General features: G+C 49.9%; 1 protein-coding gene across 2 annotated transcripts in view; it reads right to left on the bottom strand.

Moving 5' to 3' along the window:
- Positions 1-14,502: 14,502 nt before the first annotated feature.
- Positions 14,503-15,687, bottom strand: part of MRRF (mitochondrial ribosome recycling factor) — a 52,603-nt gene continuing 51,418 nt past the window's right edge. For both annotated transcript variants that reach the window (XM_021691418.1, XM_021691417.2), the window contains exon 7: positions 14,503-15,135. In XM_021691418.1, the coding sequence (XP_021547093.1) occupies positions 15,058-15,135 (78 nt within the window). In that variant the 3' untranslated portion in view covers positions 14,503-15,057. The remainder of the gene's footprint in view (positions 15,136-15,687) is intronic.

The following is a 15,687-nucleotide window of genomic DNA, read 5'->3' as shown; positions in this document are numbered from 1 at the left end:
CCAGCTCTATGACAGGGGCCTTGTTGGGAGGATCCCAGTCTGCTTGAGGAGTCCATGGCAGTCCTCTTCCACCCTGCCCACCCCCACCTCCCAGCCCCCCTTTCCCAGGCCGGTGTGAGAATAGGTCCGTGATGGCTGCTTTCTTGCTCTCCCTGACCAGGATGGGAAAATGGATGGCCCAATGCCAGTCACTGCAGGAAGGGTTCAGAAGCCAACCCCCAGCACCCCCTCCTCCTTCCAGGGGCCACTGCTCTAAGGGAGGCAGCCCCATGGTCTCAGGTCTACCAATCCCAGACAGAGGCCAGCTCCAGTAACTCAGGCAGCCGAGAGCGAAGAGCAGCTGTGGCCTGGCAGAGAGAGCCGGCAGTCAGTCACGGACATGAGGAGAGGGACGGGGAGAGCAAGAGGCAGAGAGAGACAGAAAGGTGAGGAAGGGACACAGAGACAGACTCAGGGATAGAGACAGGGATGGACAAGGGAGAGAAAAAAAGCACATAGAGATGCAAACAGAAAGTGGAGCCCGGGGAGGCCGAGAAGCAGCAAAGCAGACCGGTCCTCAGGGGCTGCCTCAGGAGGCTCTGGCGTCAATGCTGGGTAGCTCTTAGCCCCACCTGCCCCTCTCTGGACTCAGTGGTCCCACCGGCAACATGGGAGCAGTACTGTGCGCCCCTGCTTCAGTTCGGATTCCTGGATCTCCGTAACCCCAATCTAGGGAGCTGAGGTCAGTGGTCGGCAGGGGCCTGCGCCTGGGGCCGTGGCAGCCCAGATGTGTCCCCTTCATGCCCAGGGCTGTGGCTGTGGCTCTGTCCACCTCAGGCTTCCATTGTGTCCGTGGTGATGACTGCCACTTGGGCCACATCCCTGATGGGTCCCTGACTACTTGTGCATCCGCATGTCTCTCTCTGGGTCCCTGATCCTCCACTTTCTGTTTACCTGGGGAGCTTTAATAAAGAACCGCCTGAAGGAAATGAGGTTTGGGATGCACAGACCCCTGTCGTGGCAGATCCTCAGGTCTAATGTCCTCACCCTGGTCGTCTCCTCCCACCGCCCACTGTGAAGTGCACAGACGTCAGCCCTGGTGTCCTGACCACACACAGCTTACTCCCCACATTACCCTCCAGTCTCGTGCCTGGTATTGAGTCCAGGCCTGGACTACGAACGTCCCCAGGAGCATCTGGAGGACAGACCCAGATGGGAGGCTGGAGGCCACCTCCGGCAAGAAGCTGCAGGAATTGAGAAGGCCAGCTGTAGGAAAGGTGACTCAGCAGAACACAGTCCAAAATGCTGGCCTCAGGGGGTGTCACGAGGGAGCACAGGGTCAGGGCTGGGAGGGCTCACGCTTGTGGACAGCACCTGGTCAGCAAGGAGCTGAGGAAGCTGGCAGAGGCTCACTGCAGGGAGGGAGCTCCTCATCCCCAGGGGAGAACAAGAAAGAGATGCTATACCTCTCCGCAGGAATGTGGTGGAAAGGATTTCGTCGCCAGATACATGAGGGATCAGGAGCTTTCTGAGACCCAATTCTGAGAACATCCTGCCTCTCCACCCAAAAAAGAGCACAAGAAATCAAGAAGGTGTGAAGGGTAGCTGCCCAGGCTCCAAACTTTCTCACCTGCCTTGGCTAGCTTCTGAGTTTTGCTGCCTGTAGCTCAAGCCCACAAGGAGGACTATGAAGGCAATAATAATAAAAACAATTGCATCCGTTGGGGAAGAGCTAACATTCAGCAGGAATGCTCTGCTGAGGCCCTACGGGTTGTTAAAATATTGAACTGCGTCCACACCAGTTGCTAAGGAGCCTCTGTCCCAAGTGTCCTGAGGACACACCCCTAGGGGCCTAGCTGCCTGCCCAGGATCTAACTCCACATTCCATTCTCCGCCCTGAAGGCCTGCCTGACTCTGAGCATCCCCGCGCCTAGTTCACCTGCAGGAACATCATCCTGAACGGAGATGCCCTGCCTCAGCCGTAGAGGCTGCCCCCTGGGCGGCACCCCCTCTGCCAGGGCCCCGTTCCCAAAGCCTGAGCAATCAAGGCCTGCTCCCTCCCTGGGCTGGTGCAAGTGCCCGCCTCCTCCGGGCCCCTCTCCGGCTGCAAACCCAGCTCATTTGCATGTGGATCGTGCCTGCCACCATGGGTGCTGGGGTCAATTGAAACTCAAGAAAAGAGAAGAAATTTATGCAAAACTGTTGATTGCATTTGTATGTAATGAAATCATCCAATATTCATCTGACTATAGAATCTAATCTGAGAAGAGAACTGAAGGACATGAGTGTCACTGCAAAACCGTAATGAGCCACTGTAGTGATTAAAAAAGCTCTTGAGCCTTCTGAAAATCCAGGCAGAAATAGCGTCTAATCAACTCTGAATATAGGAGGCGAGATTGGGCTGGCGCGCTGCGCACGGCCCGCCACAGCGCTGGGGTGCGAGGTAAAGCCTGGCGGCCACGGTCTCTGGGTGCCAATCGCCAGGCCACAATCAGCAGAGTCCTCCGTGCACAAAGCAATCGTCGCCTCTTGCCACGCAGAAAGAGCCCAATCACGGCTGTTGTGAAGAGCGGCTTCGGGCTTTCGCACCCGCCTCTGAAGCCTGGCCAGGGGCCCTGTCTGGGTTCGTTGCTCCTGCCCTGGAAGGCAGGGAGGGTTTGGGTCTCTGGGACTGTCACACCTGGATACCTCTAGCGCCCAGCCAGCCCTAGTTGGGGAGAGGGGCTGTGTTTCTCGAGAGCCCTGGCTCATCACTGAAGTGTCACCTCCTCCGGGAAGCATTCCCTGACTGCTCCCTTGACACTGGCAACTCCCACCAAACAGACACACGATGCTCCACCCCTCACCCCTGCTTTGTTCTCCTTCATTGCACTTAGCTCTGCCTGGCATTTTCATTCCTTCATCTGTGTAATATCTGCCTCTTCCAAGTAGACTGTGAGCTCCGTGAGGGCGGGGACTTTACCGTAGTTTGTTCACCACTGTGGAGTGTGGGGAACTGGGCTTGACACTCAGTAGATGCTCAGTAAATGGTGACCGAATGAGTCCATTTCAGTGGGCAGTCAAATGTATGTACTCAGTCTTTCAGCAAACACTTGCTGAGTGCACAGTGTGTGACGAGTAATGCAGTCCCTGCCCCCTTGGAGTTCACAGTCTGGGTAGGAGGCAGACACTGAAGAGGTTTACCTATAACCAAATGGGACACCATGGGACTGGCTCAGTCCAGTGGCTGTAGGAAGAGCAGACGGAGGGTATGAACCCAAGCTGGGGGAGGTCAGGGAAGGCTGCCAGGAAGCAGGGAAATGAGGTGGAGACCTAAAGGATGGACAGGAGCTAGCCAGGCAGGGTGGGGTCTGGAGTGCCCCCGGCAGACGGAAAGGGAAGCGCAGTCCCTGGAGTGACCAGCATCTGTGGGGACCCGAAGGAAGAAGTCAGAGCCGGAGCCGGCTGGAGCCAGAGCAAGGGAGAGCCTGGTGTGAGATGGGGCTGGAAAGACGGTCCAAGTCAAACCTTGCAGTTAAGAACCTGTGGTAAGAATATGGGGCTTTTTCCTGGAGGTGACTGGGGGCCTCTGAGGGGGAGCAGAGTGATTTACATTTTGTCACCATATGGAGAACAGGTCAGAGGGGCCAGCTCTGGAGAAACGAGACTGGGTCGGAGGCTGTTGAGTTACCCAGGCGATGGCGAGATCTCGGGGGGCCTGTGAGCAAGGCCATGTCATGCCAAAGGCGGTTTTAAGATGATGAATCTGACAGCAAGAGAGGGAGCAGAGGAAGGGGAACCAGGTGGGAGGCAGCCGTTCATTCATTCATTCATTCATGCAGGCATGCAGGCATGCATTCAGCATTCAACAGACAACTGAGTGTAAGCTGCCCTTCCCCACATTCTAATCTATAGTTTCCAATTTGCTCTGGGTTTGCCTACCAGGTTACCTATTATTAAAAGGGGTTCTTAAGTTGGGAGTCAGTAGCTTCTGAGAATCCAAGAGATTCTGTGGATTATGAGGCTGCTTTTTTTGGCCTGGACTTCCTGACATCAAAAAGGCCTTGTGAGTCATTTGCCTTCTTTAGGCCTTTAATTCCTCATCGCTACAAAGAGAGAGCCAAACGAGATGATCTCTTAGTTCCCTCCCTGTTCCCCAAACTCTGTAGTTCTATGTCCCATGAAGGCATTCTGACACCACAAATCCCAGGGGACTGAAAGTCCCGAGGTGAAGTCCACCCTGCTATATGGCCAGCCAGGGGAGCTCACGGCCCCGCCCTGCCACTCACTTTTTCTGCTGTGAATGAATGAGCTGGTCCCTCTCTGTGCCTCAGTCTCTGCCCAGCTCCTGGCTCCTTCCTGGGGGCGGGGGCGGGTGGGTAAGGGTTTAGACTGGCATACAAGGATCCTTCTGGGCCCACACTAGACCCCCAGTACGATGGAATTCCAGGAAACTACCTTCAAAAACAAACGGGGGACGGGAGAGTTGCCTAGAAGTAGGGAGAGCTATGCATCCCCACTGCCCACACCAGACACACCCCCTCCACCTAACAGGTCAGACTGGAGACCCAGTTCCAACACTTAGGACCACCCTATGACCCCGAGCAAGTTGTTTAGACTCTCTGAGTCCTCATCCGTAACACAGGGGGTCTGTGAGAATCAAATTAGATACCGTAGCCTGGGGCAGAGCATGAACTAAATGTCCAGGAGATGGGGGCTGTGGCTAGGGTTGGGCCATGGCTGCCTGGATGGGTGGGCAAGATTCGGTCCCTCTTCCTCCTTCGGCCTCTACAACGAGCCCCGTTTTACCAGCAACTGGGATTCACTGGGGGCCAGTGGAATTCAGGGATTCTTTTATTTTTTTAATTTTTTATTGTTATGGTAATCACCATACATCATTAGTTTTTGATGTAGTGTTCCATGGTTCTTTGTTTGTGCATAACACCCAGTGCTCCATGCAGAACGTGCCCTCTTTAATACCCATCACCAGGCTAACCCATCCCCCCACCCCTCTAGAACCCTGTTTGTTTTTCAGAGTCCATCATCTCTCATGGTTCGTCTCCCCCTCCGATTTCCCCCCCTTCATTCTTCCCCTCCTACGATCTTCTTTTTTTTTTTCTTAACATATATTGCATTATTTGTTTCAGAGGTACAGATCTGTGATTCAACGGTCTTGCACAATTCACAGCGCTCACCATAGCACATACCTCCCCAATGTCTATCACCCAGCCACCCCATCCCTCCCACCACTCCCCACTCCAGCAACCCTCAGTTTGTTTCCTGAGATTAAGAATTCCTCATATCAGTGAGGTCATATGATACATGTCTTTCTCTGATTGATTTATTTCACTCAGCATAACACCCTCCAGTTCCATCCACGTTGTTGCAAATGGCAAGATCTCGTTCATTTTGATGGCTGCATAATATTCCATTATATACATGAACCACATCTTCTTTATCCATTCATCTGTCGATGGACATCTTGGCTCTTTCCACAGTTTGGCTATTGTGGACATTCCTGCTATAAACATCGGGGTGCACGTACCCCTTTGGGTCCCTACATTTGTATCTTTGGGGTAAATACCCAGTAGTGCAATTGCTGGATCGTATGGTAGCTCTATTTTAAACTTTTTGAGAAACCTCCATACTGTTTTCCAGAGGGATTCTTTTAACAGGTAGATTTGGGTGGGAGGAGCTAAATGCCTCTCTGCCTCACTAGGGAGGGGACAGATGGGACCCTACTGGGACTCTAGCTTCAGGCTTTATTACCAATGGTGCTACAAACACTAGCTAACTAGGATCAGGTGATTTCCTGGTCGCGGCAAACAAGACCTCCTAAACATTTTTGAGTAGCAGCTGCTGCCCGCCAGGTCCCCATTCTAGAAGGAATGCTTTGAATTTCAGGAGTCCACTCCTCTCTCCCCAAAACTGATTATGGGTATTGGATCCAAGAAGTCGTCAAGCCTTGGTGGTTTGCGTCCTGCAGTGGTGGATGGGAGAGCTAACTCCAGTCTCACAGACAGCCCTGGGCACTGCCTCTGTGCCGGCCCTGTGCTGGAAGTTCCTGTCCTCCTGGGGCGCCTGTCCAGTGGGGAAGATAGTCCATGAACATCACAAAGGGAAACACAAGAGGGAAAGTGCTTTGAGCCCTGAGAGACTGAGACCAGGGAAAAAGAAGACCACATCTGAGTGGTGGATGGATTCCCGGAAGGCTTCCTGTAGGAAGTGGCGCTGAGCTAGGTCTGAAGGATAGCTAAGATGTGTCTCTCCTCTCTCTGGGAAAAATAAATAAACAAAACAAAACCAGAAAACAAAGGAATAACCAGTCCTATTTTCACAACCCCAAATTAACACTCGGTCAAGTTTTCATTTCGATCCACATATATGACATGACTTTCGGGTACCTTTAAGTTCTTCCCCCCATCCCCAGTGGCAATCGCCATTATGAATTTGTGTAATGAATTTCACAACCCTCCCTTTTAAAAATGAATTTATAATGCAAAAGAGAGTCAGGAATAATTTTTTAAATTACTTTTTGTTGGTGTCATTCCAGTTTACATAAGGGGTGGCACACTGTGTCTACGGCCCTGCTTGCTTTTTCTGCTGCCCGTTATGTTTGGGGGGCTCTCTTCTTATTCAAACACATGGCTGGGGCTCACCATGGTGTCCCATGGATGCACCATGCTTACCTACCCTTGGAGTGGGTAGGGTTTCCAAGGATGGAGATCATCCAGGGATGGCATTCCAGGTAGAGGAAGTGGCGGCAGCAAAAGCATGGGGATAGGAAAAGCAGGGGGCGCATCTGGGGGGCTGGCTGGGGTCCAGGGTGGAGGGAGCACCGGGCATGTGTGGGGGAGCTGAGGGAGGCCCCCAAGCCCCAGGCCAGGAATCCACCCCTGGCCTGCTGGACATCTGGGAGTGTGGGGACAGACCTACCTCCCTTAGAACCGCCCTCCACAATAATTCCACTTATCCACCCTCCAAGTCCTCCCTGGGGAGGCCTCTGTTACTCTTTCCATTAATTGTCTCATTAATGACCCACTGAAGTCAAGTACCCATTGTTCTCTGGGCCTGGGGCAGCCTCCCCAGCTTTCTCCCCCGGGGGGTCTGTAAACGTCTTTCCTTCCCCGCTTTCCTTTGGCAGGCGTCCTTATCTGGTCCCTGCAGCCCTGGCCCCGGCTGCTGCCGCCTCTTCCTCCACCCACACCCTGCACACGTGGCCCCGCCGGTCCTGGGGCCCTGCAGCCACCACCAGCTCCTAGCTCACTTGTCCCCTTGCCTCCCTCTGCCTCACTCCATCTCCGTTCTGTCTACGTGCGTCTCTTCCCGGTTTTCTGTTCTCTTTTCTCTCTTTCCTTTCTTTCTTCCTCTGTCTCCCTTAACTGTGTTTCTCTCCCTGGATTTCTGCCGCTTTCTCTCTTCACGTGTATTTATCTCCCTCTGTGTCTCTGTCTCTATCTCCGGGTCTCTCTCTTTGGGTCTCTTGGAAAATCTCTTCGGGATGACAGTCTCGCTCTCACCCTCTGTTTCCTTCTGTCTCTATCTCCGTCTCTCATCTGTCACTACCTGCTGACTCTTTGCTTGTATGTCTGCATGCGCGGTGTGTGCATGCGTGTGCGTGTGTGCGTGTGTGCGTGTGTCTTTGTCTCGCTGATTCTGCCTCTTTCTCCCTCCCTCTGGCCTTTGTGCATCTGTCTCTCCCTCTCTGTTTGTCTCTGTCTCTCTCTCTCCTCTCTCTCACTCACCTCTCCCTACCCGTCCCTCCTTCCTTATGGGTCTCTGAACCCTCCTGATTGACTATTGTCCTGTTTCCAACCCCACCGCCTGCTCACCCACTGGGTCCCCGACACCCACACAGGTCAGACTGCTTCCCTCCATTGCCTCGCTCCCTGGTTACAGCTCCAGCTTCCCTTGGAGCCTCAGGACGGCACTGCTAGGAGTAGGCATGAGGTCCCATAGCTACCAGACTTTGGAATTCATGCATCTGTAAAGTTAAAAACAAACAAACAAAATGAAGGTGACCAACAGAGAGTTACTGTTTATCTTTCTAAATGGGAGCTTTTTTTCTAGAATCACCAACTTCTTCTCATTCCATAACAGAACATTTTAACACCAACTGAAAGTAGGAAGAACAAGATTTAACAATAATAGAATAGTCCTTTAAGTGAAATCAATTTAATTTTATGACAACATTTGCAACATTACGTGTATTTTACTTATTCTGCCCCAAATGGGTGAAGATGTTGTCAGGGACTGGCCCAGCTGGAAACCCCTGTCTTGTGCAAGCCCTGTGGGGAAAGGGAGTGACCTCTACTTTGGGCAGAAAGGGCAAAGCTGGGACAGGACCCATAGCTCGTTGGCCACTCCCACACCCCATGGGGCCCCTCTGGTCTCTTGGCTGAAAGAACTTCTGGAGGTCACCAGACACCAGACCCCCTGCATTTCGTGCTTTCCTCTGGCCCTGTGTGCCAATGGACAATTTAACCCCTTGCTGTGCTTCACTTTCCTCTTTTGTAAAATGAGCAAAATAACAACTAGCTTTCTAGAGCTGCCTCACACACAGGAAAGGTCCAGGACTGTTAGCCGCTATTAGTGTTATTATCACAAATTCGGGGGGCAATTTGGGCTGAGGCTAGAGCCTTGGAAGGGAGAGAAGGCACGTGCACCCCGCCACCCAGGGGCCGGGGGGTGCAGGCTGTGAGCTGCACGTCGGGGGTGGGTACCGGCCTGGGAAGGAGCCTTAGGGCCTTGGACCCCAGCAAGGCTGCTTCGCAGGAGCCAAGGATGGCATGGCCCCCTGCCTCCTCAGGACCCCACCTAGCTCGTTCAGGCACCCCAAGCCCAGGAGCTGGCACTCCAGTCACGGACATGGACACTCCCAGTGGGAGCAAAGGCGAAGCTCCAGGTGGCATTCACGGCCGCAGATGCCGCAAAGGGGAACCGGGACAGCAGAGGAGCCGGGTGGATGCCAGTGACCATGGACACCATGGGAGGCAGCCTTGAGATGCCCCGAAATTCTGGAGGTCGACTCAGCAGATGAGGTTGGAGGTCTGCGCAAGCAGGTGAGAGTAATTAGGGAAACTTTGGGTTATTGATGTAAATTGACTTCATTTGTATTCAAGGCCAGGCAGGCCTGTTACAACTGGACAAACATTTCCTTCGCAGCTGCTCTGAGCCAAGCACAGTGCTAGGCAGGGGATGCAAAGATGAAAAGAGCAGGGAACTTTCTTTCCAGGGACACAAGGCTTACCTAGTGCTGATAGCGCTCTGCCTCCGAGAAAGGCCAGAGACATGGGCCAGGCCAGCCTGAAACATCTGACACTTCTGTTCCCTGGTTCGAGGATGTGCCCAGAAAGGAGAGCACTTTGAAGGCAGACCTAACGGGACTTGGTGACCTCCTGGATGAGAGAGTGAGGCAGAGGGAGGCGCAGGTGGCTCCCAATGTCTTGGCTTGGCACCTGGGTGGACAGCGAAGGCATTCCCAAGAGGCAACGCAGGAGAGTGAGCAGGGCTGGCGGGGACATGTACTCCAGAGGGGGCTGGCTGAGTCTGGGGGTGCTTGAGGCATATGCGGGTCAGTGGGCACATACATGCATTTAGGGATCAGGAGAAACGTCAGACAAAGAAATAAATGAGTTAGTGCGAGGATGTGGGACCAAAAAGAGCTGGGAAGGCTAGACAGATTTTGCCTATTGGGTGGGGCAGCGATCTAAGGGAGTGCCTAGCAGGCAAACTGCCTGAGACAAGACATGGAGGGGGAGGAAAGCGGCACAAAAATTCAGAAAAGATAGTAATAGCATTTAGCTTAAGCACCGGTTGCCTTAGGGTAGTTGTGAGAGGCGTATCACAACTGAAGAGATAGAGAGGCTTAGCCTCTGAAGTTAGGCTGGGTGAGGTCTGTACACAATTCGGCAGGCAACAGGGAGCCACTGAAGGGTGTGGAGCAGAAGAGGGGTGTGATGAAGGCTACGTCTCAGCTTGAGCTAACCTGACAGCACATGACGAATTAAAACAAAGACCAAAACAGAGGAATATGAGGGACAGGGATCGCCACTTTGTTCATTCACCAGGCAGGGAGCCTCCTCTGTGCAGAAGAAACCTTTTTCCTCAACCTAACATCTAGCCCCTCATCTGCTAAGGGTTCAGACACCCAACCACCTAGCGTTAATACTGCATGCAAAAAAAAAAGAGTAACTGTAGGCTTCTACTAAACATTTCGGGATAATCAATAAATGTGAACGAGTTTAGGTCACCTCCTAAAAGAAAAGGAGTTTCACACGTACATGCAATGGAACACTATCCAGCCTTAAAAAAGGAAAGAGATTCTGACACCTGCTACAACATGGATGAACCTGGAGGACATTGTGCCGAGTGAAAGAAACCAGACACAAAAATGAAGAGAGTTCTGGAGGTCTCCTCCTTGCACGATGTGAATGTACATACTACTACTGAACTGTGTACTTACAAATGATTAAGGCGGCAAGTGTAATGGGTATTTTATCACAATTAAAAATAGAGGTCATTTTTAAAAGGAGTTTCCAAATGGATCATAGAACAAAACCCAGCTCTAAAACAGAAACCACGCCTAAAACAGTCATTTGGAAACCTACAAATAAAGGAACGGGAAAGGTACACCAAGCAAATGTAAACAAAAAGCAAGCATGGACTGTGAGCTTGATAGAGGACAAGACAGAACTCAGACTCCAAGCACGGAGTGAGATGAAGACGAGTGAAGAGCCAGACTCTCTGGGCACCGGACAACCCGGCAGCAAGTCATCCAGCAGAAACTACAGGAAGTGCAAGAAAAAATACGAATGCTAGTCAGTCCCACACTCACCAAAAGGCCAAAAAATAATACAGAAAACCCAATATAAACTACATTTCCTGTGTATATATCAAAATTTGTGCCCCCCCCCAGAGACTGTACCTTTTGGTACACATCATGGAAACTGACCACGTATTAGAGCAAAAGGAACTGCAAAGCTTTGCTCAGTGGTTTCAATGAGCTAGAGGTAGGAGCACTCTGAAAACTAGAAGGGACCAAGCCAATATGAGTTATTGGTGCCATCGACACTATTCCTATCGTTATTGTCATTATTCACTGGTTCTCTTACAAGTTCTAGGGGAGTCTGCCAAACAGGTAGAAGGTGAAATATGCAAATATAAACCTTTACCATCATCCCTTCAGTGTTTACCATGTGCGATCTCCTGTGCAGCTTTCAACACACACCTTTATTAGAAATAGCTCATTGTTGGGGCGCCCGGGTGGCTCAGTCATTAAGCGTCTGCCTTTGGCTCAGGTCATGATCCCAGGGTCCTGGGATCGAGCCCCGCATCGGGCTCCCTGCTCCGCAGGAAGCCTGCTTCTCCCTCTCCCACTCCCCTGCTTGTGTTCCCTCTCTCACTGTGTCTCTCTCTGTCAAATAAATAAATAAAATCTTTAAAAAAAAAAAAAAGAAATAGCTCATTGTTTTATGAGAGTGAGCTTTCTGCTTCTCTTCTATCACCTTCAGGGCCTGGAGCAGTGCATTTGGAGTAAGTATTTGGTGAAGACTTACGAACTGAAGTGCACTGATTAAGGACCTACTTCAAAGTCAGATCTGAGTTTCAAACTTCTGGCATCGACTAGCTGTGTGACCTTGGACAAGTTGAATGCCCATTCTGAATCTCGGTTTTCTCATACGTAAACAGATAGGAGCAATACTTACACCAGCTAACACTGTTCAGAAGTTTAACTCTCGTAAGTGTCCAGCATGGTGCCTGCTCTAAGGTAGGCATTCAGTAAAGGTTAATCTGAGGTTGAGGAAGAGTAGGGAAAACTCACCAAAACAGATAAACTTAGAATAGGGGTTCTTTTCTCTCAAAAAGCAAAAAAAAAAAAAAAAATCTTTAAATAAAAGCATCCTCCAATGCATGTAAAATGATTTTTTTAAAGATTTATTTATTTGGGGGTGGGGGGGGAGGCAAAGGGAGAGGGAGAAAGAGGCCCAAGCAGACTCCTGCATGGAGGCGACACGGAGCTCAATCCCACGACCCTGAGATCATGACCCGAGCCGAAACCAAGAGTCAAACACCCAAACTGACTGCACCACCCAGGCACCCCTGTAAAATGATTTGAAAAAATATCATAGGGGTAGCAGTGAAGTAAGTTAAGGTACATCCATAGTATGGAATACCACACTGCAATGAAAAAGGGGTGAGTTGTATCTCCATGTTCACATATGAGCAGATGGCCATCATGTGTTGGGTTAAAAAAAAAAAAAAGCAAGCTTCAGAATATGAACAGAATAGTTCCCTTCCCTGCTTTTTAAAAATTATGTACGTATAAATGTCTGGAAGAATACACATCTCATCATTAAAGGGGGAGTAAGATTGGGAACTTAACGAGAAGTCTTCTTTTTATATTCCAGTTTCTTTTGTAACTTCTAACACACACAAACACACACACACACAAGCATGTAAAAAAGAAAAAAACAGGACAAAAGTTTTCAAATTCTCTTTGGCCTGTATGTTTCATGGGACTTGGAAAGCCAGTGAGCTGAATGGAGGAGGTGGTTAATCCTTCTGGCGAGGGTAGGAATGTCCATCCCCGGCTTTTCCTTTTGAAAGAAAGAGGTTCAAGGAAGGAGAGAGGGAGAAGGCATTGCTCCAGCATTACTCATTACTCAGCAGATCCAAACAGGTAGTCTCATCCCAGTCCCTGCCACCACCACAGCCCGACACAGAGGAACAGAGAAACTCTTTGATAAATGTCAACTGAAACGGAACAATCAGCTGAAAGCCATTTGCTGAGCTGTCTGACTGCCCTGGGCTCGAGGTTTTCCTTTATTCATTTATCATGATATACAGCTTTGGCCAACATACACACAGGAGAGAAATTGTTGACATGTGGGACCCAAGTACAGAAAATCTTTCATTTTCCACCCCACCCCCCAACCCCGTCTGTTCACCAATAAGTTTTTGTTTATTTAAAGACTACAGAGGATTTGGCTGTTAAGAACCAAATGCCTTTGGAGTGGAGTTACAACATAATTTATCATTTCCTCTGTTTATTAAAAAATCCTGCATCTTTGAGAAGCACATTTGCTGTGAGTGGGGGATTTCGGCCACTCACGAAAGACTGCCGCAATGCCCCGCCATGTGGCTTACCCCAAAAAAGGCTCCTTGATTGCTATGTCTATCCCTGTTCTTCCCCCAGCTGACTTCTGATCGTGTGATGGCTACTCAGGGCTGGTGAGTGGGGTTGGACTGAGGACAGGTAAGGTGGGGCGGAGACTAGGTTAGCTTCTTTCATTTTTGACCTGATTCTGACCTTGAACCCTCATTGGCTGTGTACACTGCGCTCTACCAGTACAAGCAGAGGGAGAAGAGCAGACCTCCCCCAAGGGACGGGATCTGAGAGGAGTCAGACAGCAGAGTGAAGCTGGATGCCGCTTCAAAGGAGGGAGGCCAGGCCCTGCAGCTGCCCAAGGAGGTTCCACTCTAAAGGCAGACATCTGGCAAAACTGGAATGCACTTCCGACCTTCCACTCAAGACATTTTGGATAACGACTTAGTCCAGTGTGCTGTGCATCCCTCAAAGACAGAGGTCACATCTTGCCCATTTTTGCATCCCCAGCATGTAGCACGGTACCTGACATGCAACTTGTGCTCACGAAATGTTCATGAAGGCTGCAGGATGCAGTGGGCAGAGCACAAGCTTTAGCTCAGGCCTCAGTTTGAATCCCAGCTCTGCCACTTGCTAGCTATGTAACCCTGGGCAAGAAATTTGACCTCTTTTGAGCTCCTCCCTCTCTGCAAAATGAGTCTGACAATGAATAATGAAACCCTCTATCACTTCACTAGGCTTGTTACTTTGGGGAAGTTCTCTAATATTGTCAGGTCTCAGTCTTCCTATTTATAAAATGAAGATGATACACATCTCGTAAGTTTACCATGAAGATTGAAGATACTGCCTAGAATTGTATCTAGCTGTGTATTATGAATGAGAGAATGAAAAGAGAAGAAAAGAGAATAAAGAAAAAAAAAAAAGAAAGAAAAGAATATTACTAGAGGGAAAAAACCTTACTTAACCCAGGACCCAAAGATAAGCCACAACAAACCACTTGTCTGTCAACAGGCAGGCTCTGGGGGAAAGGTTTACCTTTCATTACCAAGTAAATGTTGAGGACAAAGGCAAGAGTGGAAAATGACAGAGTGGTGGTGTTACGACTGGAAAGAAAGGAAAAGAAGCCAGTATTTGTGAGCAGCTACTTGGTACAATTCATTTACAACACATCTGAATGCCTCCTATGTTCCAGGCATTATGTCAAGTTCTGAGGAAAATAAAGATATATAGACTAATTATCAAAAAGAATAGTGAAGGTTCAGTTAAAAGCCGTGGACAGTGCTGAGAGCCAATGATAGGAGTCCTAGGCTGGGGGAAAAGGGAAGACTTCCCAGAGGAGGTGATACCCAAGCTGAACAGGACTGGCCAGGTAGGTCAGCAGGGCCAGAATGGTCCAGGCAGAGGAAAGAGCATGTGTGAGGATGGCTCAGAGGCAAAAGTGTTGTTCTGGTGGCTTTACATACAGGTCCTTAGAGAACATGAATCCAGACTGACTCTATCCATTCCTTTGTGGTGGTTATTCTTTCCAATTTATTTTGATTTTATTGTTAGGTAAAAATGGGCCTCTAGCAAAGAGATCCAGTCACAGATGAAGGCCCACATCAACCCAGAGTTCAAAGTTGGGGATGGGGCCCAACTAATTGAAAAGGAGGCTCTCGAGATGAGAAGCAGGCGGTGCTGAGCCTGCCAATAGTCCTAGTTGCTTGGCAATGTCACGATCAGGGCAAACGCCCTAAGTAGAGGCCATCCGTCACAGCGGATACTCTCTGAGGGCCAGCCAAGGCAGAGGGCCAGAGGAGAATGGGGTGGACAGGGTAAAGGAGGAAGAGAATGCACAAGTCTGGGTGTCCCACTAGGAGGCTGAGCCTCATAAAGACTGACAGCTGCATGGTGACAGCCTTCTGTGTGGACAGAGAAGAGACGGGGCAATTTGCCACCCATGGGATCCACCAGAAACTGGGCTCTGGAGTACTGCTGCCCCGGGTGGACTCTCATCCAAGGAGTTCTTTGGTCTTCACTGCTAGATGCCTGTCCAGCTCTGCAACGGTGTCGTCGGCCATTTGGCTGATCTGCAGGAACACAAAATGAGACAGCCCGATAACTGGCGCTGGGGAAGGGCAGGGGGACAAACATTCCAAAACTATGGAAAAGTTATCTGGGAAATAGTGATGGTGACAGAAGCTCACATTATTTAGTCCCAGCCAGGCACTGTGCTAAGAACTTTATATACACACTCTTACTGATTCCCAACAGTAGCCCCATGAGATAGATACTATCATTATCCCCATTTCACAGACGAGGAAATTGAGGCAGTTAGATCACCTGTCAGGATACACAGCTGAAAGTAGCAATGACAAAATTTAATCCCCAGTAGTCTGATTCCACAGCCCCAAATTCTTAACTATTATTATAGAACACAGAGAAGCCAGCCTTATCGGTCACTTAATGACCCTCTAGAATTTCCTACACCTCCGACACTCTGGTGTATAAAGACTATTAAGATCCCAGTAGTTAAACAGAAAAAAAAAAAAAAGTCATGAAAAAAGAAGACATACATCTGGTTAACAAACATGGAAAATTCAACAGACACTGAAGAAATGCAAGTTAAAATAAGATACAAT

The sequence above is a fragment of the Neomonachus schauinslandi genome, chromosome 13, assembly GCF_002201575.2.
Source record: "Neomonachus schauinslandi chromosome 13, ASM220157v2, whole genome shotgun sequence".
NCBI lineage: Eukaryota > Metazoa > Chordata > Mammalia > Carnivora > Phocidae > Neomonachus > Neomonachus schauinslandi.
The sequence above is the reverse complement of the archived record's forward strand: the minus strand, read 5'-3'. Positions and strand labels throughout refer to the sequence as shown.